The following is a 27588-nucleotide window of genomic DNA, read 5'->3' on the forward strand; positions in this document are numbered from 1 at the left end:
AATTTACCTATAACAGGAGATTCCATAGAAACTTGTGGAATGACAGCTGAAGAGCTACCAGTAAATCTCTTTGACTTGAGGATTGGAGGGAAAGAAGGGAATGAAGTAGACAAGTTGACAAAGCTTTGGTTAAAAAATATAATGTAATATTAATTAAAAGAAAGGGAATCTCCAGTTGTCAAGCTGACAAGATAAACTATTAGTGATATTGAGAGAAAGGGAATCTCCAGTTGTCAAGCTGACAGTACTTTAGATAAACTATTAGTGATATTGGGAGAAAGGGAATCTCCAGTTGTCAAGCTGACAGTACTTTAGATAAACTATTAGTGATATTGAGAGAAAGGGAATCTCCAGTTGTCAAGCTGACAGTACTTTAGATAAACAGTACTTTGGATAAACTGTTAGTAATATTATATAATTATGAGAAAGGGAATCTCCAGTTGTCAAGCTGACAGTACTTTAGATAAACTATTAGTGATATTGGGAGAATGGGAATCTCCAGTTGTCAAGCTGACAGTACTTTGGATAAACTGTTAGTAATATTATATAATTATGAGCAAGGGAATCTCCAGTTGTCAAGCTGACAGTACTTGAGATAAACTATTAGCGATATTGAGAGAAAGGGAATCTCCAGTTGTCAAGCTGACAGTACTTTAGATAAACTATTAGTGATATTGAGATAAAGAGAATCTCCAGTTGTCAAGCTGACAGTACTTTAGATAAACTATTAGTGATATTGAGATAAAGGGAATCTCCAGTTGTCAAGCTGACAGTACTTTAGATAAACTATTAGTGATATTGAGAGAAAGGGAATCTCCAGTTGTCAAGCTGACAGTACTTTAGATAAACTATTAGTGATATTGAGAGAAAGGGAATCTCCAGTTGTCAAGCTGACAGTACTTTAGATAAACTATTAGTGATATTGAGATAAAGGGAATCTCCAGTTGTCAAGCTGACAGTACTTTAGATAAACTATTAGTGATATTGAGATAAAGAGAATCTCCAGTTGTCAAGCTGACAGTACTTTAGATAAACTATTACTGATATTTAGAGAAAGGGAATCTCTATTAGAACTTATAAATACATATAACATACCATGTCAATGTGCCTTTTGTTATCCATTGTACCTATGTAGGTCTGCCTAATGACTTATTCAAGTCCCCTATATTACCAGAACAAAACACCCATAAATCACACATCAATGAAAATAAATACATTGTTTATCAGGCTAACTTTTTGTGGTGTAATAATTAGACTGTACAGACCAGAAGGAACGAGACCTGACCCAACGTCATACAGTGCTTCTATCATCTAATTAGGGAATTATCCCGACATGTTTCTTCTGGGTCAGCTTTCAATGTATACAATTTCTATACAAAATCAACTGTCTCTCACATACTGGTGTGTCCAATACACAACACTCACATATAACCAAATGTTTATATGAACAAATAGCCATGGAAATTTTTGTATCCAGAAGCAGTAATTCCAAAAGTTACATGCATAAGATTTATCTCAGTGCAGAAATAGTTCTATATTAAATATAAACTCATTTAATTACTATGGATATAGATTCAGTACTGAAACAGCTTTATTTCTATCTGAGTCAGCTCTGAAATAGTTTATCTAAGTCAGCACTGAAACAGCTTCATCTAAGTCAACACTGAAACAGCTTTATCTGAGTAAGCTTTATAAGTCAGCACTGAAACAGCTTTATCTAAGTCAACACTGAAACAGCTTTATCTAAGTCAGCACTAAAACAGCTTTATCTAAGTCAGCACTGAAACAGCTTTATCTAAGTCAACACTGAAACAGCTTTATCTAAGTCAGCACTGAAACAGCTTTATCTAAGTCAGCACTGAAACAGCTTTATCTAAGTCAACACTGAAACAGCTTTATCTAAGTCAACACTGAAACAGCTTTATCTAAGTCAGCACTGAAACAGCTTTATCTAAGTCAACACTGAAACAGTTTTATCTAGGTCAACACTGAAAAAGCTTTATCTTTATCTGAGTCAGCACTGAAACAGCTTTATCTGAGTCGGCACCGAAACAGCTTTATCAGAGTCAGCACTGAAACAGCTTTATCTTTATCTGAGTCAGCACTGAACAGCTTTATCTAAGTCAGCATTGAAACAGCTTTATGTTTATCTGAGTTAGCACTGAAACAGCTTTATCTGAGTCAGCACTGAAACAATTTTATCTGAGTCAGCACTGAAACAGCTTTATCTGAGTCAGCACTGAAACAGTTTTATCTGAGTCAGCACTGAAACATCTTTATCTGAGTCAGCACTGAAACAGCTTTATCTGAGTCAGCACTGAAACAGATTTTATCTGAGTCAGCACTGAAACAGCTTTATCTGAGTCAGCACTGAAACAGCTTTATCTGAGTCAGCACTGAAACAGCTTTATTTGAGTCAGCACTGAAACAGCTTTATCTGAGTCAACACTGAAACAGCTTTATCTGAGTCAGCACTGAAACAGCTTTATCTAAGTCAACACTGAAACAGCTTTATCTAAGTCAGCACTGAAACAGCTTTATCTAAGTCAGCACTGAAACAGCTTTATCTAAGTCAGCACTGAAACAGCTTTATCTAAGTCAGATATGAAATAGCTTCTGCCAGAAAATAAATATTATTTTTATAAAGCATACCATATACAACCAAATCAGTAAGTAAAATAATGTTATTTAACAAAGACACTTACAATGAATTTACTTCACTAAACCATATTCCTCGAAGTCAGTACAGAATTGGAGATTTCACTACCTCAATATTGAACCAATTTTACCAAACAAGTATTGCAGCCTATTCCAATTTCTGGATGCCAAACTTACAAATGAAGCCGTATGCTATCGACTACCCCAGATTAGAAGTGAATTAGCCTGCTCTTTAGGTGTGGAGAGGTATGTCATTGAGGCTATAGTCGTTAGCACCTGTTAGTAGCCATTGTTTACAGCCATCACACTGACAAATACATGTAGGAAGGCTCTCTGGTTAACTCCGTCACACCACACCGAATCTCTCACATCAGTTCCACATGGCACGGGAAATCAGTTGTAAGGAAACAACTGTTCCTGTTTTTGTAAACTTCCACCAAATTCCTTCACACTGATTCCACATAACAGTAGAGAATTACAAATCCTGTAAGCAATACCACCTAGTTATAATTCCAGTATGGTACAGATACACCACAGATGATGGTGCCAGTCTTGGTTCACTGTAAACAATTGTTTGTGTTATACCAAGCTGGCCATGCTTGGAGAAAGCCCAATACCAGACTATGGCTCTAGGATCACAGTATCGACACCGGTCTGTACCAATGTGAAGCTTCCAGGCACATGGAAGTCAAATTCACAAAATCAATAGGCAATGAGGTTTTGTTGTGTGGCCTGAGGATTAAAGGAGCCCTCCTCGGTCAACTCATCCCTCCGTGTCAATTCAGTTGGCCTTCAGTCCCCCAAAGGCACGCTATTGGTAATCCATATCATCTGGTGCAGCGGTCAATAGTATAATGACAATACAGAAGTGGACAATGGTCAAAACAATAAACTAAACTGTATTCATCTATAGTGAATTGATAACGTATGCCAAGCATTAGACTTATTCATCATAAAACTTTATTAAATGGCAGCTTACTTCATTCACCATCGTCAACAGAAAAAGCTTTAGAAATTAGTCAGTTGGTTTGGACAAAATAACAAAATATTATATTTGTTATCAAATAATTTGATTTTGAATGACTATAGTCATGAACAAATATCTGTCGAAGGGTGTAAAATATTTAATGTGTTTAGCTAACATGATTTTTAAAAGTACCAAAAGTACCTATAGACCACATTTAATTCAATTCATTCATCCTTAAAGAAATATTTTCAAAAACTCCTCTAATTCTACTAGAACTGACAATTCATTAGGGAATTTCTGAGGTCAGCAAATCAAGGTTTGGTTGTGATAGAAATCTGAAATTCTCTTAGAGAAAATACAGACTTGGACACTGGACCATGTTGTGGGTTTTAACTTAGGACCCAGAGATGGATGGCTAGTGGTAGAATGCATGATACATGTAAACATTCCAATCGCCTAGTTCACCGAGATATCCCCTACATGAGTCTGCCCATTGGTATATTTTGTCTCACCGACTAAAGCCAGTGTCCTGATAGTCGAGAAATAATCAGGATTACAAATCACAATTTGACAATTTTTTAAACTAAACATTAACAGCTTGAGAGATTTAATCTGTATTACTATAACTGTAAAACATCACAGAAGATTAATTATTACTAAGTCTCTATTAGGGCATTGATTTTCTGTTAAAATAGAACGGCGATAAATGAAGACAATGTTCGGCCGAGACACCAGAAGTAATTTTCACTCGTGGTGATGAATTCTATTTCCAGGAAATGACCATTGTGACTGACCTAGCGTCCATTAATTGACGGACATTATAACGATTGACCAAAAACATAATTATCGAAAGTCTGAACAACTTTACAATAGAGGCTCGTACAAATCGATGATGACTAATGATATCCTAATGGTCTGTAAACAGGAAGTCATCAAAGCACATTCGATTTACACAGGTGTTATTGTACAGGTAAACTACACAAGGTTCAGACTAGACAGGGGCCAGTTTTGAGAGGTGAAATATTTCAAATGTCTGTATGTCTCAAGCTCTATAATTATTATATCTTAATTGGGTAGGATTTGATGAGACTGTCTCAGTTGAATTCTCATACACTAGATTATCTCCCCCTTGTTAACAAACATATCACTGCTATAACTCTATATCATATAGCCCAATTACTTGATAAAGTTAGGCTGCAGAAAGTGTATCCATCAGTGTCATTATTGCCCTAACCAACAGACGTGGAAATCACATTAATTCTTGTTGCGCTTTAACTTGAACATGTTGAAACAGTATTACTTTTTTTTTAAGTTTTTAAATCCAAAAATGTCCATGTCAATGATCTACATTGCAAGTAAGAAATATTAAAAATACTTACATTGTATCAAAACAAGATAAAAATTAGACTTTTGATCTTTGACTTATTCACAAAAACCTAACAAGGCCAGAGTCCGTATCCATCATTGCCAGGCATTCTATGTCCAGTAAATTTCCTGAATAAGAACAGTCCCTGGAATTTTGAACAGAGCTGTCCATCTCCAGATACAGGCATACACTAAATTATTGATTCTAAACCATCTTCAGAATTAATGGCAGACAAGCTTCCTTGACCACTTGGATACATTAAGATCTCTGTGACTAATGGTCAAGGTGCATTGGCCAGGATTCAAAGACTGACCATTCTCCACTGGTCACTCAACATGGGACAACTTCTAACTGACACAGCTATTCTCTCTCTGTCCAGATTGCTTGACCATCCAATCAGGCTTGACCATTAGTATTGATGAGGCCTGATGAGGACACTTTACTCCAGCCACTCGGACCACTCTGGTCAGCTAGGTAAATAACTGACCACCATCATTGTTTACATCCTGCTGCAGAGCGATGTTTATTTCCCCATCAAACCTGTTGGGCGGTGTATGCACTGGACCGTGAAATGGCTTTACCTACATCCCTGTACTGTATATGTTAGGTCACTCACACCAATTTAGAGACTTAATTCTGGAAGAGGGAGAGTCCGAGAAAGACAGGTGATTAACAACAGGTGAGGATACCATATACAAGGAATACACCTCTCTCTCAACCCACTGTAGGAACAATACACCTCTCTCCCAACCCTCTGTAGGAACAATACACCTCAACCACCCACTTTAGGAAAAAAGTTATCAGCGAATGAAATCAGAAAGATGTAGGGGTTTTGCTAATGAATATATATAGACCTGTAGGGAAGTTATTGTGAGGCAGTGAATAATGGCTGGGCAGGGGCTTATTGCAATTAAGACGTACATTGTAAAATTGTGATTTTTATGTAAGCTAGGGACTTATTGCTAGATATTTGCTTATTATTAGACAATAGATTATTACTGATAAAACACTAACGAACAATAAGGATAAAGAGGATCAGGGACAGGACAACAGTACTACACAATACACATTCTACCCTTCTGTTCTGTTGGTGGGTCACTGGTAAATCCTAGTTTGGTACACCTATAGTGTTCTACTACTAGGTGTTCCACAGAGAGTGATAGAACAACAGTACTATATACACATTCTACCCTTCTGATCTGTCGGTGGGTCACCTATAGTGTCCTACTAGGTGTTCCACAGAGAGTACAGGAACAGAGAGACAGAACAGCAGTTTCACACATACGTACCACCTGTTCTATCGGTGGGTCATTGGTAAATCCTATTTAGGCTACACAATATAGTGTTCTGCTAGGTATTTCACAGGAACAGAGGGAAAGAACACTACCACACATACTACTGTTCCATGGATGGGTCACTGGAATAACTATATAGTGTTCCATCAAGAGAAAGAACACTACCCCATCTACTACTAAAACTAAGTGTGACTATCTCTCTAAGTGTTCCACAAAGAATTTAGTGTTCCACTGGGCGCTCCGTAAAGAGTAAGACAAGAACACTACCATGATATACTACTTAAACTAAAAGTTAGTGTGACTTTCTAGTGTTCCATCAAGTATTCCACAAAGTGTTCTACGGTGAGTTCTACCCTGACATACTACTAAAACTAAGTTAGGTGTAACTATCTCACCAAGTATTCTACAAGGAGTTCCACGATGAGTTCCAATGAGTTAAGACAGAACACTACCCCGACATACCAATGAGTTAAGACAGAACACTAGACATACGAACACTACCCTGACATAACCAATGAGTTAAGACAGAACACTACCACTGACATACCAATGAGTTATGACAGAACACTACCCGACATACCAATGAGTTAAGACAGAACACTACCCTGACATACCAATGAGTTAAGACAGAACACTACCCCGACATACCAATGAGTTAAGACAGAACACTACCCCGACATACCAATGAGTTAAGACAGAACACTACCCCGACATACCAATGAGTTAAGACAGAACACTACCCCGACATACCAATGAGTTATGACAGAACACTACCCCGACATACCAATGAGTTATGACAGAACACTAACCCGACATACAACTCACCTGTTCCATTTGTAGGGAGCTCCTGATGATCTGAATGGTTCACTTGAGATGTGGAATCTTTAAAGACAGAAAACACAAATAAATCTTCACAGTAAATAATTAAATCCTGTTCAGGAGGAATTTCACACCATACAACCCCGAACTGATAAAAGTACAGGAATGCAAAATCTCAGAACGGTTGTATTAATATCATTACAGTACTGTTAATTAGCAAGACAAATCTACCACTGATCTGTATGTATGTACAGACTAATTAGGCTAAGTACGAGTGTCTATCAGCCCGTGGCTATTGATGGCTGTTTTTATTACATTACCTCCCCAAATACTGCAGTAAAATTGAATTAATGTCTGATATATAGTGGATACTCAGCTGACCCTACGGTACAGCTGAATCAATACGGTGATGTAACAACATTGTATATCTGATACTACTTATATACATATAAAGTTATCTCTGTCTATTGATTCTGATATCTTAAACAAAGGTTCAACGAAAACTTATCTACACATACAGCAGCTTGATGTTTCATAAAGTATTTGCTTATTTCTTGTCCATCATCAGAACTTGACTTATTCCTAAACATGAGCTTATTACAAGTCATTGATGCCTTATCAAGCAAAGGTACTAGGTCAGTTACCAGTAATGGGCTTATTTCAACATACCAATCATCAGAACATGACTTATTCCTAAACATGAACTTATTACAAGTCATTGATGCCTTATCAAGCATAGGTAGGTCAGTTACCAGAAATGGCCTTATTTCAACATACCCATCTAACATCAGAAAGAGGCTTATTTTTAGACAGACATAATAGATACATAAATGCTTATTACAAAAATGGTTTATCGATAGACATGAGCCTATGGTGACCTTTACTTATTGCCAAACATGGACTTATTGTTCCTTTATAAGGTTCATTTTCTTTATTTCATTAATAACAGAACATCAGCCAATTCTTATTGCTATAGACTTATTCCCATGTCTAAGTAACTGCCATATATCAAGACTTATTTTCAGATATATTATGCTTATTCCTAAATCTGATTTTGCTATCAGATGTGGAATTTTATATTGCCAGGTAATGACAGATCACCCCTTATTGCCGTGTGTGAGCTTATTGTCAGGTTTGGGCTTGTTCTGCAATACACCTGAAGTAAGTTTCTTGCGCAATATGAATAAAAGATTATTTTTTTAAATATTGCTTTTTATTTTTGAAAAAAATCAAACTGTAAATACCTGACCTTGTTAAACCGTTCTTGTTGGTAATTTTCCAGTAAAAATGAATTAAGTTATCAATAAAAAAATCTCATCGTGTATAGTGATTAAAATTTCAAAGAGTAACAAACATCCATAAGAATGTTATGAATGTATTACCTAGCTTTCTTCCAAATTAATTTCCTTTTTTTCTTCAGATTAAGAAACGATCACCAAATATCTCCATCTTTAATCCGACATGTGTCTCTATCAGGCTGTTATCTATCGTACCATAGTATCAACATCTCACACAAATATTTACCAAATTGTATGTTTTTTGATCAAGACCTATCACTTTGACAGCAGATATACAAATACCTGACAGTGAATTTGTTAAAAATCAAATGATATGACTAGACACGTCACTTACCGAGACTCGAGTTGGCAGACGTTGGCATGTGTTGAGATCGGGGATCTTCTTCTGTAAGACAGAAATGACCATATATAGACGTACAGTTACACCTAGTCAGACATTGTTATATAACATCTTCAGACAGATTAATATCATTGGTCCTAAAAAACTCATACACTTCCTTATCAGCACTCAGAAACCATCTTTTCCAATCATTTCATTTCTGTCTATTTGGATGGAGACAGTATCTTATTTCTCTGCCAAATATGTTTTTCTTCCAAATCTCGGACAGAAACATGAAGGTATTCAAATATCTCATGTTACTAGCTATAAGTTAACCCCTATTTGATAGTGTTTCTATTTGAACACAGAATATCCTCATAAATCCTGAAATTCCTGGGATTTTTGTTCATATGTAGGTCTGAGACTTGTTTGTCTTATCAAGGGAGGGTGTCAAAATGATGGCACTGCTAGAAACAATAGGGTCTGGACAATGTCTGGGCACCAAGTGGGAAACAACTACAGCATAGATCCCTAGTGAAAGTAGGATTTTATTATTGTATAGTAAAACTTTCTTTAGGAACCTTCTCTGTATAAAGACCACCTGCTTAATTAAGGCAACTTTAATGGGGTCCAATATAGCCAATTTCCATACAATTTGACCTGTGTACAGAATGACTACTTGGCTATATATAGACCAGTTTTTTATGTTCCTTAGGAGGTTTTATAGACAGGTTTAAATGCATAGCTTCATCAACATTTGTTATTGTTACAGAAAACACAATGGAGATATCATGATTGAAACATGAAAAAATGGCTACCGATACCAGTAATCCCTAGCCTAGCTACCATCTTTTAAATAACTCATCATCTATCAATACTGATACTACTGCTAGCACTACTAAATGCTAAATACAAACTCTTTTCATTTCTCCCACAAATTCTTGGCAAATACAATCAAAATCTTTATACAAGAGCAGATAACTCTAATGAAAATTGAAATCAAGAAATTACTTCATCAAAGCATTGATATTAAAGCTGAATATTGTTTTTTACAGCGTACCTTAAACACTATAAATCTATAAATGATTTAAGTACATTGTATAACAGATATCAAACAATGACTTTTATTTACACATTTTAAACAACAAAAGTATACATTTCCTTTTACATTGAAAAAATCTAAAACGTGTAATTGAATTCCTGAAATAGAATGTGTTATGTAGTTAATGTTAGTACATCACATTTAAAACCAGTAGCAGATTTTTAGTGAAAACACCAAAAAATAATGTAATTGAAAGCTATGAGTTCAGTTTCACATACTAAAACAGTAATCTTTTTCTCATATTTTTTTCTGGAGATCAATGTATGATATATGAGATTATCATATGTATACTGCTACCTGTCCTTTACCCAGCATTTTAACTAAAATCTCTATTTGGACACGATTAAGGCTGAATATAAAGACATCGAGATGTTGTTTACACCTTCTCCCTGGGTTTTACAAAGGAAACCAGAAAGTGGTGTTAAGATCAACAGTTCTGCTTCACGGTTATACAAAATGAGAGAAAATAACACTGTCGTGTCGTCTACATGTTAGAGGAAAAAGAAAGTTCAGATCTACATCATGACCAAATTAGCTAATTAAAAGTAGGTGAAAGGCCAGGGGTCAATCTAACATTTCTAAATTGTTGGAAAAGGTTTTGAGCTTGAAACCTTTATGGTTAAATGATTAAGATCATTAAACCAAGCAAATAAGAGACATGGATGAACAATATGAATTTTTGGGTACTGATTTGCTTTATTATGACTCGGAAAACAATTCTGTGAGTGAGAAGATTTTGGCTACAAACAAACTATATTAGGATGGTATGTCACATAGACTCTAGCAAAATTATGAGAATCTGATGCCTGGACCATCAATTTACAAGTAATTAAAAGACATTTTCCAAGTTTATCTGATGTTTTCAGCCAATAATCGATTGCCACATCTTCAGCAATTAGTCAACAAATGTGTAAAAAAAGATTTTCATTAACAGTTAAGACTGAACAGCCATTTCACACAGAAAACTGAGAAATTCTCTTTATCCAAGGTTAGCGTTCCAACCAGACTCCATTTTAGATTCAATTATAGATCTGATGTAATGCTATTAGCAGACGACACCATCATGGATGGAATCAGAACTTATGTGAAGGTCTGCCCAGGAGGAGAGCTTGATTATCTGTCGGTAGGGTCCATCAGTAACACAGAAGGATTACAGTCATGTGACATCAGATTTATTTGGAAATAAAACTTTTATACCAGCTTCCAAAACAGTCATTACAGTTTGCGACTGCTGTAACAGACCATGTGATTAGATATCAGAATGAGGCTCTATAGAATTGCCATCTAAGACTGATTTACTACATGTATATATGGGTTGGTGGGTTTTTCAATTTAACACATGTGATCATATGGAAATGTGCTTTGTTTCTGAGAAGGAAAGCAGAATTTCCTGAAGAAAAACCGGTGATCTATTTTCTAGCTGGCTATGAAAGAGTTAAGGGATTGTTGGCTGAAACATTTTGGCCACATGCACTGTGACCAATAAGTAGAAAGTTTGCATGCAGCAGAATGTCAGATATCTCAATTACTTGGCACATCACAACACTTTAATTAGACATTTTAGACTTATCAGAAACTAAAACAACACAGATTGTTTGTATTGAAGTGGACAGAATTTCAACAGATTGCATCTGAAGACATGTATACGGCCCTACTTGATATAAATCAACCTCCAATAGATCTACAACCTTGCCAACATAAATCAAGGGACTTAACTCTGTAGAAAATATAAAGTGATAAATCATCAAATAAAATACACACCACGCTAATATAGAAGTCATCATATAAATGTTCCATATACGTATATAGTTTAATATATATGCTCTTTGATCACATTTAAGTCAATAAAAGAGCTCAATGTAAATGTAAAACATTTTATTTTATTGACTCTATACCCCTTAGATAAAGTTCAATATATCTGTTATCAACATTAATTTCATCTTCCTTTATAAATAACCAATAAACAAATCAATCATCACCACAAAATTGATTAATTTACACATGCAATTCACATCCCATGGACAGGTCATGTGATATCATTCATAGTTAGTAGGGTAAATGGTGAACCTAGAAGCTGAGTTTGAGAAAATTTTCAGATTGAAGTAAGAAATCCAAGAGGGATTGACATGATGAATGAAAAGCATGATATAAGGTATGGCCACTAAAATTTCAAAGAGTCATGAGAGTTTCTCTACTAAAATGATTCAATATCTGAAAAGAAACATACAGACATGTTAATGAAATCGTAAGATATATCCGAGAAGGATTTTCTACAGATTTTGCTTTCCATGTCATACTAGAAAGCACAACTATATATAGGAACTTACACAAGAAGTTTGAAGGAAACTGCTTCCAGTACAAACGATAATTCTTCAAGACAGACAGCAGAAATTAATTGGAAAGGTTAGAACAGATGAAGGTTGTATCTACTGGTAGATGGGCTGGTTACAAGATTAATTATTGGTCAAAGATTGAAAGAAAGCTTTGTGATTGGTTGGTTATTAAGGGAGGTAAGTGAATGAAATGTAATCAAAGAAGCTCTTTGATTGGTTGAAAGTAAATGGAGCTCAGAGAATGAAAGAAGTTCTGTGAATTGTTGGTGTTAATGAAGCTCTTTGATTGGTTTATTGTTAATGAAGCTCTTTGATTGGTTTGAAGTAAATGGAGCTCAGCGAATGAAAGGTAATGAAAGGTTGGTGTGGATAAAGCTCTCTGACAGATAGGTTATAAATGTATCTCTGATTGGTTGATTGTTAATGAAGCTCTGTAATTGGTTGATTGTTAATGAAGCTCTGTGATTGGTTGATTGTTAATGAAGCTCTGTGATTGTTTGATTGTTAATGAAGCTCTGTGATTGGTTGATTGTTAATGAGGCTCTGTGATTGGTTGATTGTTAATGAAGCTCTGTGATTGGTTGATTGTTAATGAAGCTCTGTAATTGGTTGATTGTTAATGAAGCTCTGTGATTGGTTGATTATTAATGAAGCTATGAGAAATTATATCTATGAACATTTTCAATGATTGACTATTTTTTTTAAAGACTACTCACAACAATAACAGCCACCTACACTGACAGCTACAATACTTAAACCATAACAAAGTTAGTATGTGCTGACATCCTGAAACGGAGTGACCTAGATAATTAGTACCATTGAGGTCACACTAGAGGGAGCCACTGGTGACCATGCACTAGGAGGAGGTGACGTCGGGCAGCAGGCGAAAATAATACCCTACCTCCGAAGCCTGCTTTCCTGGTATCTATGCGAGACCCTGGGATCTCCATCCTGTCTTGTTCCCTCGGCGATGCTTGAGGCTGTTTCATATGTTTGGGAGACTCGCTTGTTGACCAGAAATTCCTGGCCCTTGGGGAATCCCTTGCCCGACCTTGGCCTTGGGATTCCGGTTCCTGTTCAGATAATTGTCTCGACCAAATTGAGAAATCCTCTCCTGGGCCTGCATCCAAGGCTTGATCAATCAACGACGAGTCGTTGTCTGAAAAATATTGCTCCTGGTTGTTGTCGAAAGTATTATTTGTTGGAAAGTTGAACTCCCGCTCATCAATGTCTGCCTTGTATGGGGGAGGCTGGGCAGCCTTGACATTGGTTTTCTGTGGGAGTTGAGGAGCTGTTACCTTGGTTACCTGACTGGTCAGGCCAGAAGAGAATTTACTCGGTGATGATCCGAAGAAGTTGTCTCTTCGGGAATAGAAATCTGATGATACAGACTCAGCATCGCTCATATAATCTCTCTCGGAAGGCTTTGGCGTCTGTTTGTTCTTGTTTTTAGCCAAGTTCCTATTGTCTCTTACAAAAAATTCCACATCTGTTTGATAACCAGATGCTGCACTTGCACTAGGTGAATTCCACTTTGATTTGGATCCATTCTTACCACTACGCTTTGGAGTGTATTCAAAGTCACTTTCGTAACCCCTGTGTGCCTTGACAGGGAAGTCGTTTTCGTAACTTTTGTTTGTTTTGAGTGGTTTAATAGTAGGGAGTGTCGCAAAATTATTAGTATCAACTTCTTCCTCTTCTTCATAGACTTTCTCCCCAGTGGGGGAGGATCCTTTTTTGGTAGGAAGAGTATTGCTGTATGATCCAGGACTGAAACTGCTGATGTGCTCCTTAAAACTGCCGCTCTGCCACGACGACCCACGACTGGTGATTCCAGAGTCATGTGATTTTGTCTCCTCACCAGTGAAGCTCTGATCTTCCTTGGGATCACGCGTCTGAACTGTCAGAGGTATCATGTGCACATTCTCCTTTACCTTGGGTGAGATCTTCTCCTCCTTGACAATCCTGTCAGATGTCTGTACCGTGATGGGGATACTTGTTGACTGGGTTTCAGGTTTTTGATCGCTGCGTATATCCTTCCCCTGAACCCGCTTCACACAGACAGGAATGACAGTCTCCTCTGACTCTGCCGAGTCTGTAGTGGACACGGGAGGGGGAGGTGGTGGATATTCCTGTGTCGGGATGGGCTGATGTCTCTCCACATGATCAGACACACTGACAGGAAATGGATGGTCCACTTCCTGTTTTGTTGACTGGATAGTTATGGGGACGGCGGACTTAAAGGGAGATGGAGGAGCAGGGAAAGGAGGAGACGGAGGTCGATCATACAGCTCTAATGGCTCCAAACTCACAGGTGGCTCAGCTTTACTGGCTGTCTGTACTGTTACTGGGATCTTGTGGATACTTGGCTGAGTTTTGGTAGGTGACACATTGATGGGCACCTCACGACCTTTACCCTGAATAGGGTCATGACCTGTGTGCTTTTTGTGATGACCTTTGTCATGCTGTTTACCTATCTGTATAGGTATTTCCTGACGTGCTACATGTGGAGTTTCCTGGGTTGTGGTACTCTCAGCAGTGATGATAGGAATCTGGTGACGATGATGATGATCACGACCATTGTCTGGTAACCATTGGTTATCAGGGAAGTGATGCTCCTGTCTTGGCTGATGATCCACCTTCTGTTGGAAATCCTCTCCATGCCACAGATCCCGTCCCTGATCAGATCCCTGTTGATCAAAGGGTTTATAATGTCCATGGGTATACTGATCACCGTGTTTAGAATGTTGACTTTTCTCCTGGTGATAATGAGGTTGATCTTTAAAGCTATGGTGATGTTGATCCTGTGGACCAGAGTGGTGGTGGTGTGAGTGGTGATGGCTACCATGGTGATGGTGTGCTTGGTGCTGTTGACTTTGTCTTGGTTGTTGTTGATCCTGATGTCTCTGATGTTGATCGTGATGCCTATGATGTTGATCATGACGATGGTGATCTAAATGGTGGTGGCCACCATGTTGATGTTGGTGTTGTTCAAAGTTGGGCTGCAGATCCTGTTGCCAGTGAGACTGATGTTGATCCCTTATTCCTTGACCATATTTCTGATCTTGACTTTGTTGACCTTGATGATAACCTTGCCATAGTTGCTCTTGGTGACCTGGTTGTCCTTGGAAACTTTGACCTTGTTGACCCAGGTGACTTTGTTGAACTTGGTAGCCTTGACCCTGTTGACCCTGGTGACTTTGTTGACCTTGACCTTGTTTTTGAGTTTGAGGAAGTGAAACATTTGACTCGTATTTGATAGGGATGTTAAAGACCTGATGATGTTTGTTTGGACTCTGATCACTGGATCCTTGATCCTTGGATGGTGATGTACTATATGACATCTGGGAGTTGTCATGGCGACCAGATCCCTGGGGCGGTACTTGGGTGTCTGCAGTTTTTGCGGGGGTGGGATCGACACTATAAACTGTGTCATCTAATGGAGAAAGAGAAAGGTCAAATACATCAATTAATTGTATCTTAGCAATCCTTATCTACTAAAATATACACCTGACAAAGTTTAAATATCAATGAACATTATGATAATGAAATGAAGGAATGAAATTTCCGGCAATTAGATGTGGTACCAAAATCATCCTCAAGTCTGGTAACAAAATCCAACACTCATGCCACACTTTAACTCAAAACCACAACCAGACAAAAAACCACTTCAATGTATTCTTAATTAGATTACACATAAATATCTGATAGAGTTTGATTGTGAGAAGAAAATATAGTTACAATTTTTCATTCTTTATATCTTTCATAAAATTAGCTATCTCATTAACGCGTTACACACTAGTAGAAAAAAGATCTCAGGCAAACCAACGACAACAGAAATTGAGGGAATAAGAGGCCAAAAGGGCCTGTCAGACTCACCTGGTAATCTAGATTCTATCTCCTAACCAGAAGTACATTGTTTTGTGTCTTATCCTTACTCGTATGACCTTGTATAAGGTTCAAGGTTTTTTCTTTCAGACCTCATCAAAGAATACTAATGGCCAAATATGATTCTGAAGTCGTGATTTTGAATATCATAAGTGGGAAGTTTACGCAAATTGACCCCTGCAATCTTAAATATGGGTCAATGTCAAAATGCTAGCTTTTTTTGTTTATTTTCTTAGTTTTTCAAAGAATTACATTAGCCAGACTTCAAGATTTCGAAAGTATATGCAAGTAAAAACAAAACAAGGAAATACTTTTATCTCATTAATCTTAAAGATTGGTCCAGGTAATTTCCTTCACAATTTTGTTTTATTTGGTAAGCATAAAGATTTTCATTTTAATGAATCTCTGATACTGGAGAAATGATAGACAGACGACATTCGCCACAACATGGCTAAGGCTGATTTTGCCTTCTGCATTTGAACTATAAAGGACAACTCAAAATAAAAGAAAATAGGAAGATAAAAAAAACCCTGATCAATTTTAGATACATACAGTTAAATAAACTTGTGACCAAACAAATCGACGAAAGGTACCCAACACAGTGATTAATGGAACATTGATAAAAACAAATCCTGGAATAAAAATACAACACCGAAGATATTTACTGGGATGGAGTGTGAATCATCTTGAAAGAAAGAGTCTGGTGGACCAAACATATGTAAAGAAAGGTTCTAGGGATATTTCGCTCAAGTTCTAAATGACAATGTATGGTAAGGCTTTTCAAATAAAGGAAAAAGGCATGATTGTGTCGATATTTAAAATCAAATCTATCATAATCCATTTAGATCATATTTACAATAATTATACATATTTTACATATATACAAGTTTTAAGAATTTCAATGCATTATTTTTGACCCTTATATAGAAATTTCAATAAAGAAAAAAATGAAAGTTAAACTTTTGCGAAATATCCCTTAAAGCCCAACAAAACTGCAAGGTCGCTGAACCGAATCTGGTAAACAAAGGGAAGGGGGGACAATCGTAGGGATAAAAAAGGGGACAGAGTTCCCAGTTCCCATGCAGGAAAGGCTGAGAAAAGCTAGAGCATGCAATGTAAAAAATAAAGGTCATGCCTTAATATTAGGTCAACACCATGCCGTGTCATTGGAAGACATGTCAGAACGTTGTCGGAGGTCAGAGGTCGTTCATGCCTGTTTAGGGGACAAACGCCATGCTGGAACTCCATAGCCATGCTATCTTCTCTACCTGTATCTGTATCATCATCAGTGCCTATCTTTGCTAATTTTTCCATCTGCTTCAAAAACATCTCCATGCCCCGGGACTTGGCATCCCTATGTTCAGAACCAGGGCCCCTGTTTAGGGCGTTTAACTGACTAGGTCGTGCAGTAGCAGGCATGGGTTTGGGAGCATGTCGGGCCAGGAAGCGGCGTTGGGAGCCTGGCGAGGTTTGGGGCGTCGACAGATTTGAGTCACTGGTGTAGTATGATGTGGACCACAGACTCGGCGAGGAACAGTCCCATGCTGTATCTAAGGTAGGAGATGGTATGTTAGATACCGAGAAATACAGGCAAAGGACATCACTCTATATCACTACTTATATCAGCAAGGGAGACAATTTCTACAATGCAGAAGTTGTCTCCCTTACCTGTCCCACAAATATGGCAAATGCATATATAAATGTGAAACTATCATGAGGGTAAAAGACAATGTAGTCAAACCTGTAACACAAGTAGTTCTGATAGTGAGCAAACTAATAAATCAGCTGAAAACTAATAGAAAGTTAACAATTCAATATAAAGTCAGAATTATACACAAGTATGTGTATTACTGGACCAGTTAGGTTAGTTTTAAACAAAACATCTTTAAATTGAACTTAAGAGCAATGTTAATTTGCCAGTGATTTTGCTGTCAATGCAAAGAGTCCTGGACATCAATAGGCAGAATATGAAACTTAAAAGTGTTTTAGAAAAAAATCTTCTGTACTAATTATAAAATACAGGTTTGAACAGTATGTGATGCCCATGGAGATGAATGACTATCTATCATCCATGCATGTCCTATATGTGTCTTTATACGATATATATTCATGATTGAAAGGTACATCACAACTAAACCTTACAACTGTCAAACCTTCAGCTATTCACCATGAATTTAACATCACAGGTCCAACATCTAGTTCTCCTAATCTACAAAGATCAGGACGACAATTCCTAAATACTTTCACAGTTACCCCTCTTTAAGCTAATTCCATGGTATCAGAGACACCATTTAAAAGGTCTATATTCATGGTAAGATACAAGGTTTGAGAAAAATATCATGAAAATTTTATAAACATTCTCAGTTTTTAAAACCAGAGTGAATAAAGACATGACAACAGATGTGAAACATAAAATACACAGGATATTCTGTATTTACATATAACAGTTATCTGCCATTGAAAATAAGTGTTGATTGTATTGATGATATGTTTGCTGGCCTGTGAAACATCCTTTCATAGAGAAATACCAGTTTTTTGCACACAAGGTAATGATGTAACAATCAACACCTATATCTGCAAGGATAGATAACTCTGTAATATGCAAAGATGGCATAAAACATACATATATACATGACATCAGACATCAAACACATTATATTTGATCATTATTAATATATTAGTGTTATAAATATTAGTAACGATGACCTTGACTTGACCTTGTATCTCTTATGAAATACTATAGCAGGATTTTACATTATTATTCAGCAACAGGAGTACTGACAAGGATTTTATAAGACTTTGACCTGTTTCTCCTGAAACTGGAACTTTTCTAGGATTTTGAACATTTCCACAGAATTTTTATAGTATTTACTTTAGATTAGATGCCAAGGAAAACTTAAAATCACAAACTTTGAAGATTAAAATGGCAAATCTATTATTATCTAATATCATCAATTAAACACATATCCAAATCACACGATATTCCCTACAAGAAAGTAATATTTATTATCATTCCATCTAATGCACATAATTATAAACTTTACTTTTTTCTGAATTGACTTACATTTCCATTGATCATGAAATACTTTAGAATTCCATGTTATTTTTTTTCCCTAATAAATTTACAGTTACTTTTTTCATTGCATTAAAATACTGAAGAATCTAACTTCCATGATAACATGTAATTCATATCAATTTTGAGCAATTTCTATTTTTTTTTTTCTATTTGGTCCTTGAATTGGAAACTTATTCCACACTATTGATTGCATGACGTTTTTGGCAGAAAAAACCCAGAGTGAGTTAAGATATAAATTGATTGAAAAGTTGCTGTGGGTCGTTTTTTTATCAACTCCATGCATGTTTGAGAGGTATATCTCCTCAGACAGTTTCAAACGATCCACGTACGTCATGCAGGCACCGTATCTACGTATGAATGTCTATTTCTACTTATCATACTATGTATATTACATGCTACCAAACCACCACCTAAAATAGCCCACCGTTAACTACATGCAGACAAGCATAGACCAACATTACATATTTGTTATCTTGCATTTTTCCGTTATGACTTTGCAACCGAAAACATGTGATAGCAAAAACTGATTAGGGAGATCAGCTGGACTGATTCACCTCTGAACATAATTTGAACCCTCCCCCGGATGAAACTCTTCATTATAACAGTGGTTAAGGTGTTAATTGCTAAAAGTCCAACATACACACTTCCTTATAGTAGTATTGCTACAGGTTTATACTTCTTATTCCAAATACATAAGCTCCAAAGTATCTAAATGTAATTATTTTTTTCCAAAGTTCATTAACAAATGAGGATTCAATTTATGATGGCAAAAGCTTTCCCTTTCTGTTCTCATTTTTATGGTATACATTAAGAACTTCAGATTTTACTTGATTCAAGGTCTCTGCAGTTGATGATGCCTAGATGTCTACCACAACGTCTGATATTTTCTACCAATCTGGTCAATGAAATACAATAACATTGAAATTACTCCAGTGGTACAAAATATTTTGCAAAATAACATTTCTAGATAAACATGCTTAGTTACATGAACGTTCATAAAGCCAAAAATCCATATGGCCTGTATCATAACCCGGTGTGATCCCGAATATCAAAGATCAAGCATGTCATGCAAATGTCAAATATACAAACCAAATGGAAATAAAATAAATTCAATCTAAAGGAATAACCCCTATACCATTCTTTTCCCCAGCCAGATTTTAGTCTTGATATAGGACCCCCTAGGGGCCAGTCCCTTTTTAAGTGATCAGTTCATCAAGCAAATATTACAGCCCCATCATACCAAGTATATGGCATTCCTACCATGTGTATAGCTGGTGGAGGAAATGCCGTGGAGAAAAAATCCTTACCGTCATATACTCCAGATATAACCTAATTCCAAACAGAGTGTCTATCAGATAGGAAAAGTACTTATATATACCGTTTACATACATAGGTAATTACTTCTGTGGGAAATTTAATTTTCTTGAAGAAATAATTGTATTAAAAGAACATGGTGTATTGACATTCAGCTTCATATATAATTTAGGCATTCAATGACAACATAACTAAATAGCAACAAATACTATTTAAATTATTATGAAAATATTTTGACTAAATAGATAATTTTAAAACTCTTATATTAAGGAAATCAAGAGGTATAATTTTTGGTGTGATGGAGAATGTGTTTTTCATCAACATTTACAGCACATTATTCTGCTTTTTTTTCTTAGAAAAAATAAAATGTCAATCTGCATACATTTGTGCTTCAATTTATCAATTTTGACTATTAATGGTTGTTTTGACATTGAAGTCACTTATGCATGCAAAATTAGTTTTAACAAATACAAAGTTTTAATGCGATGGCAGTTGTAATATACTTGTCTTTTAAAATCAGCTACTCTTGTATTTTGCAATATAAGACCATGGAAAGAAAATTTTGATTTCAAATAAAAACAACAACATCGGATTGCAATCAGGCAGATGAAAAATTTAAAGAAAACAAATAAAGCAAAATTCAAATGATTGCAAACTGAAAGTAATTTGAGGAGAGAAACAATTTTAAAGGTGCAAAAATTTTTTTTTTGAGATAGACAACAACTTCTGCGTAACATTGAAGTGCAAACAAACCTCAACTCTCCTTATCACTTTGGCTCGCACTGTCTGCTTGCTTGAAGGAAGTGTTAGAATTATTAGAGAGCTGAATTAAAGGGAGGTAACTCTAATGCAAAAATTAAACACACAGCAAAATGAACTCGTTTTTTAGGTGAAGCCATGTAGGATCAGTTCTTAATTACCCCTTATCTTCTGTAAAGGCTTTGGGGAGAGAGGAATGATTATCTTGGATTTAAACTTCGGACTTGAAGTGACCGAGTCGGAGCCCGATGCTACAAATAAACATAACATAAGCTCTACTTGCTACAGGTAAAATACAAGCATATGTGTTAAACAATAACCGGAAATATCTATCACAAAATCATCAGTTCACTTTTCTGTTTGGTCTTTCATTATTTTTATTCAATAAAGGGTTTTTTTTCTTATAGGATCTTTCAAAGGATCCAATAACTGTAACATATCACATTGTAAACCTAGTCATAAATGCTTGCATATTGCCTTCAACATAACAAAATGTGTGTGGTAAAAATAATACATAACATTTTCTACACGGCACAGAAAAGTTTCCATAAATACTAGTATGAAAGAAGTTCAAGCAGAAATAAAAAGACTATCTAGCAAGATTTATAGGAGAGGGGAGGTAACTCTTAGTAAACAGTTCTCTAGGCACTTGATTGATCAAAGCTAACAGAGTGTAAGGAAATGTCTGTTTCATTGTTGACAAAAATCTTGTTCAAAACAAGTAATTGTCATTGAGCTACAAAGTTAAATTGTTTAATATACTTGGAATGTATAACTTGTAATTGTAACAGTTACAATAAAGCCTCTGCATCAATCTCTCCCTTATTTTCTCTACACTATGGGAAAGATTATGATTCCAAATGGAACAACAATGGAATATAAATATAAATAATAAAGACAAACAAATGCCACAATAAGAGGTGACAAATATGAAACTAATTCTATACTCGTTTTATCAGTAAACAGAAATTTTTATCCGTTTGGTTTCCAAAAGGCTATAAAATGGAGGGCTCCACCGAGTCCAGGGGGCCAGAGGGGATAATAGGTCGAGATACTTACCTTTGGATGTGACTAGGAGGGGTGGTGAGGGGAGGGTGGAGGCCGTACTCGAGGACATGGGGGCAGGGCTAACACCCGTCTCAATGTTCAAAGATGAGTTGCTGCCGAAAGACACTGGTTTGTATTGTTTACTAGTTGTCTCCCCTGAAACAAAAACAATAGTGATTTTTGATAATAGAAAGATTATTTTTACAGCATACAGTGAGTTGTGTAAAACATTCCGTGCTAAATAATTTGAAAATTTAATTGTTCTCACCTTCATTAATTTTGTTAAACACTTGCAGCAGTCTAATTAATTATGTTTACATTATTGTCCAATCAAACAATTGTTAACAAAGTAGCATTCACAAGGGTCCAATCAAATTCATTGTAACATTTACCAATGTATAATCAAGCAATATGATTGATTGTATCCTGCAGTCCAATCAAACTTCTGTTATCACACACAATCTTGCAATCAAAATCTTATATTCACTTTCAAAACAAACCAATCAGATTCATGGAAACAAAATCCAAGCAAATTCATTTTAACACACCCAACTTCAGAAGTTTCCAAGAGGTTTAGTAAATATTCCTAAATGTTTCTTTGATTTAAATCATGGCTTACATGAGATATGTTTCAATTCTTCTGAAGCAGAAGTACTGAGTATCACGGAAATATAACTTATATTATAAATATAGATATATACAAATATGTACAGAATTTCTATTCAAGTTTATTGCCATGAAAAAATGCAATAGTGATACATGTTGGACTCATGCAAGTATTGTGTCTTTTGTGATAGCTAGAGAAGGCACCTCTATATCACACATTCTATATGCATGCACCACCATCTAGGGGAGATAGACTATCGGCTAACTAGGAGAAGAAGCCACAATGTCTGGGTGCTGACTACATCTACATAATCTACTGGAAGCACAACGCTTCTCTATACAGGTTACATATTTACTAACACTAACACAGTAACACAGCAAACTGAATCAAGTGCTATTATTTATAACTTCTCCAAAGCGGTCTGACTTATCTTTCTGACATTATCTATCACTTCAGTAAGTATATTATAGGTATTCTGTAAGCCAATGACCTGTCTTAATAAGCCACCTGTTCATTTAAACCATCACAGCTTCCCTTTGTTGAAATACCTACCATGATCTAGTTGATCGTTAAAAGTTTTACAAAGTTTTCTAGGAGCCATTGGAATCATTTCTCACAATTACATTAACAGTGAATTACACATCAGTTTTAGATAATGAAAGTATGGTGCAGGTTAATTTCATAAACTTTTTATAACCTTTGTAAAATACAAAAGTAGGTACTTCTTTGACCTTTGATATTGAGGTCAAGGTTGTTGTGATTCATTAACTGAGCACTACACTTAATCAGGGAATGATATGGCATACACAAAGTTTTATTACAATCATTATTGTCATTGTCAACATTCATAATTCAAGTATGGATGGCAATAACTTAATGATTGAATGTTGTATTCCAGATCATCATTAAGGGAAGTAGACTTTTTAGATATTCAGCAAATGACAATAATCCTCTAAAAGAAAACAATATCACTATTCATTTTAAATCATTGCTCTGGCATATCTGATTTATCTGACCTTAATGTCAAGGTCACTGTGATTTAACAGAAGATGGAACTACACACACTGTTTGTTGGAAGGATGTACTGATATTACAAGAAGAAGCAGAGAATTTATTATCAATATGTCTCCATTTATTTGCTAAAGGAGAAAACTATTGAAAATGGCATTAACCTACAAAGTAAAACTGAAACCTAAACTAGCAAAGAGAACAAAAGCATGTAAGATGAGAAATCTCCATAAAAAGCTAGGCACCCACAGTAAAAAGTCCATGTTAAAGCCAGTCACTCAAACACCTTACATGGCATCTCCTGTAGACCGTCATCCTTCGTAGCCCAGCCCCCTTGCCCAGACTGACCAATCATAAATGGCACAGCTCGGAAAAGTTCCGAGGGAGGTGGATCAACCAATTGAAGAGTTGCCCTGAACAAGCCTTGTGGTTGGTCAATCATCTTCAAAGAAGCATGAAACACACCAGCTGATTGGTCAACACACAATGGCTGTGGATTATACAAGGCTGCTGATTGGCTAAGATGAAGGGGCATGGAACTGTAGAGTTCTTGAGGGTAGTTGAGAGTATAAGGGGACACAGGATATGTCTTAGCTGTATAATGTGATGGGCGGGGCAGATTCCAAATTGGGTCACCGATGAAATTTTTGTTTTGTGCTGAAGAGCTGGATTGGTCAGTCTTGGAAGGCATGCTCAGAAATATCCCTGTGGGTATCAAAACTGTTAATTATGGAAGGTGTAATATTAGTGACGTCTAACACTATTTTTGTTGTAATGCTTTCTGAGATTAAAGCAAGTGTGTTAACAGAATACAAAATAATATGATGGATACATGCATCTTTACGAAATCAAGACAATTCAGCTGATTACAATATCCTAAGACTGCTGCAGACTAAGACTTTACAGATTTTTTTATCTAAACCAATATGCCAGTTTACAGATACTAAAACGACATTGGTAAAGGACTTTTACAGTGGAAATGTGCAACCTTCCGTTGACTGGAACATCACACTTTAACATCATTTTTTTGACGTCACGATCATCGGAAGGTTGGATTTATTGCACTTGGCTCATGCTGTTTAAAAATATCAAAACCCTTGTACAATGAATACTACACAGAAAATGGTAAATGCACTAAGTTACCTATATGAACGCAAGTGAAAAAAGGGAGACAACCCTATACATTATGCTGAGATATATATATATACCTGTGTAAAGAGTAAACATAATTCTCTAAGACAGAAACAATCTCACGCTTCCAAATGACTTGTTTTAAACCTAAAACATGTTCACTAGACTACAACACAGTGGATTACTTGTACATGTTTCTGGTAACCATGGTAATACCATAAACAAACTAAGTAGCTGGGGAGCTAGAGAACCAATGATCTGAGGAGTACTTAGGACTCCAACATTAAGAAACATGTTTACAAAATAAAACAAATTAGCATTTCATGTGTCTACAAACAACTTTTTCTTGATCACCAAAAAAACCTGATAAAACAGATTATATTTACTGCTAAGCTATCTGGGTAGGGCGGCAAACCATTCAAGACAAGCGAACTAGAAAATAACGGAATGACCAAATCTAAGTCGATAATGGTATACACAACATTAGCTGTTGTAGCTTATTTCTACATGATTTGTCGTAAAATAACCACAATAATTATGATACAAGTATATAACCATACAGGCAAATATCTAGATAACAAGGGAATTCATAATACAGTTATATCATTTCAAGGAAAGTAACCATATACCTATTCGACTCAATAAGTGCTACTATCCCTATAAGCACCCCTCCCCTTTTGAGGCCCCAATTTCCTGATCTTGAATTAAATGCAGACAGAAAATTGAAAACATCAAGTTTCTTTGTTTGATTTCTTTTTACATATTGATCTATGACCTACTTTGCACCATAATTTTATGAAATTCTAGTCCAAATTTAGTTTTATTAAGCATTTCTTATTTCTTTTCAATTTTGCAGGCATTTATTGGGTTAAATATGGCAAGTTAATATCTACAGATTATCATACCTGTCACAGATCTATTTGAAAAGTTAACACACAGGTAACTAACTATATAACAAAAAACCATAAAGGTAAATGTCCACATGGAATGTAACAGCACAGGTTACAGGTCTACAAGACAAGTCATCATACAGGTAAATATCTACAAGACAAGTCACCATACAGGTAAATATCTACAAAACAAGTTACCATACAGGTAAATATCTACATGACAAGTTACCCTACAGGTAAATATCTACAAAACAAGTTACCATACAGGTAAATATCTACAAAACAAGTCACCATACAGGTAAATATCTTCATGACAAGTTACCATATATACAGGTAAATATCTATAAGACAAGTCACCATACAGGTAAATATCTACATGACAAGTTACCATACAGGTTAATATCTACATGACAAATTACCCTACAGGTAAATATCTACAAGACAAGTCACCATACAGGTAAATATCTACAAGACAAGTCACCACACAGGTAAATATCTACATGACAAGTTACCCTACAGGTAAATATCTACATGACAAGTTACCATACAGGTAAATTTCTAAATGACAAGTTATCATACAAGTCACCATACAGGTAAATATCTACAAGACAAGTTACCCTACAGGTAAATATCTACAAAACAAGTCACCATACAGGTAAATATCTACATGACAAGTTACCATACTGGTAAATATCTACATGACAAATCACCATACAGGTAAATATCTACCGTATTTCACCGCAAATAAGACCCCTCCCGCAAATAAAGCCCCCCACCTATTTTGACACATTTTCAGACTTAGGGGGGATGTCTGCAAATAAGACCCCCCACCTATTTTTCAGTTTACTGGATGATGGATTTGAGCAATGGAGTAATTAAAAATATCACCAAAATGAACTTGCATCGGAATTTCTTTTTGTTTGTTTTATCGGCATAGAAAAATCACGTAGTAAACAACTGTTTGTGTGCTTGTTATTTTTGTCATTTAATACAAGTTAATTCACGGGTGATTTAATTTAATTATCAATAACTACGAATTGTGGACAGTGCTCATATTTAATTGGAGGTTATTTTCAACAAAATACGCCGATATATATTTCCATGAACACTTCCTATCGGCATGGTCAACACGTTTTAGTGTTCGTACCGCTTGTCATTTTTTTACATGAATCGGATATTCGTCATTGATGCAGATCGTTTCTGCAGTCGTGGATTCTAACTCAATACAATCTATACCTAACGTACCTGTAGTTCACGATCAGTTGGAGAAACCATGCTTTACTTCGAATTCGGCCGCCATGTTTTGTTTATGCAGTCAGTATAATATGATTAGCCGCAAAGTTTCGTATTTTACTCTGGAGACAAAAATACTTGCTACGATGTTTTAATGCAGTTAATACTTGGATTAATATCAGAAATATTATCAAACTATCGTCGTATCAATAGCAATACCGATCGAATTCCCAAACACGACACCCGGTGTGAAAATGTGAAAGTATGGCTTCAACCCAGCGCCATTTTCCTACACAGTTTGATCGTTTGCTCATTTGGCTAAGACAAATGTACGTAAATTCTTCAGTTTATGAACGAATTTTATATGTAAATGTTTGCAGTGAATTTTAAATAGGCCTGAGTCTGAACGGCGATCGTCCTTCCAATTGCGATTGATTCACGTGTTTACTAAGACGGAGATGTAGGCCTAGTTGTGATC

General features: G+C 36.0%; 1 protein-coding gene across 1 annotated transcript in view; it reads right to left on the reverse strand.

Moving 5' to 3' along the window:
• The window catches only part of LOC138324400 (uncharacterized), a 108355-nt gene that overhangs the window by 73243 nt on the left and 7524 nt on the right, over positions 1-27588 (reverse strand). Inside the window, exons 4-10 of the mRNA XM_069269465.1 lie at positions 24148-24561; positions 22254-22397; positions 21356-21445; positions 17314-17595; positions 13059-15593; positions 8738-8788; positions 7112-7168 (exon numbers count right to left, since the gene is read on the reverse strand). Of these exons, the coding sequence (XP_069125566.1) occupies positions 7112-7168; positions 8738-8788; positions 13059-15593; positions 17314-17595; positions 21356-21445; positions 22254-22397; positions 24148-24561 (3573 nt within the window). The remainder of the gene's footprint in view (positions 1-7111; positions 7169-8737; positions 8789-13058; positions 15594-17313; positions 17596-21355; positions 21446-22253; positions 22398-24147; positions 24562-27588) is intronic.

This window comes from Argopecten irradians, chromosome 5, assembly GCF_041381155.1.
Source record: "Argopecten irradians isolate NY chromosome 5, Ai_NY, whole genome shotgun sequence".
In the NCBI taxonomy this organism is placed as follows: Eukaryota; Metazoa; Mollusca; class Bivalvia; order Pectinida; family Pectinidae; genus Argopecten; species Argopecten irradians.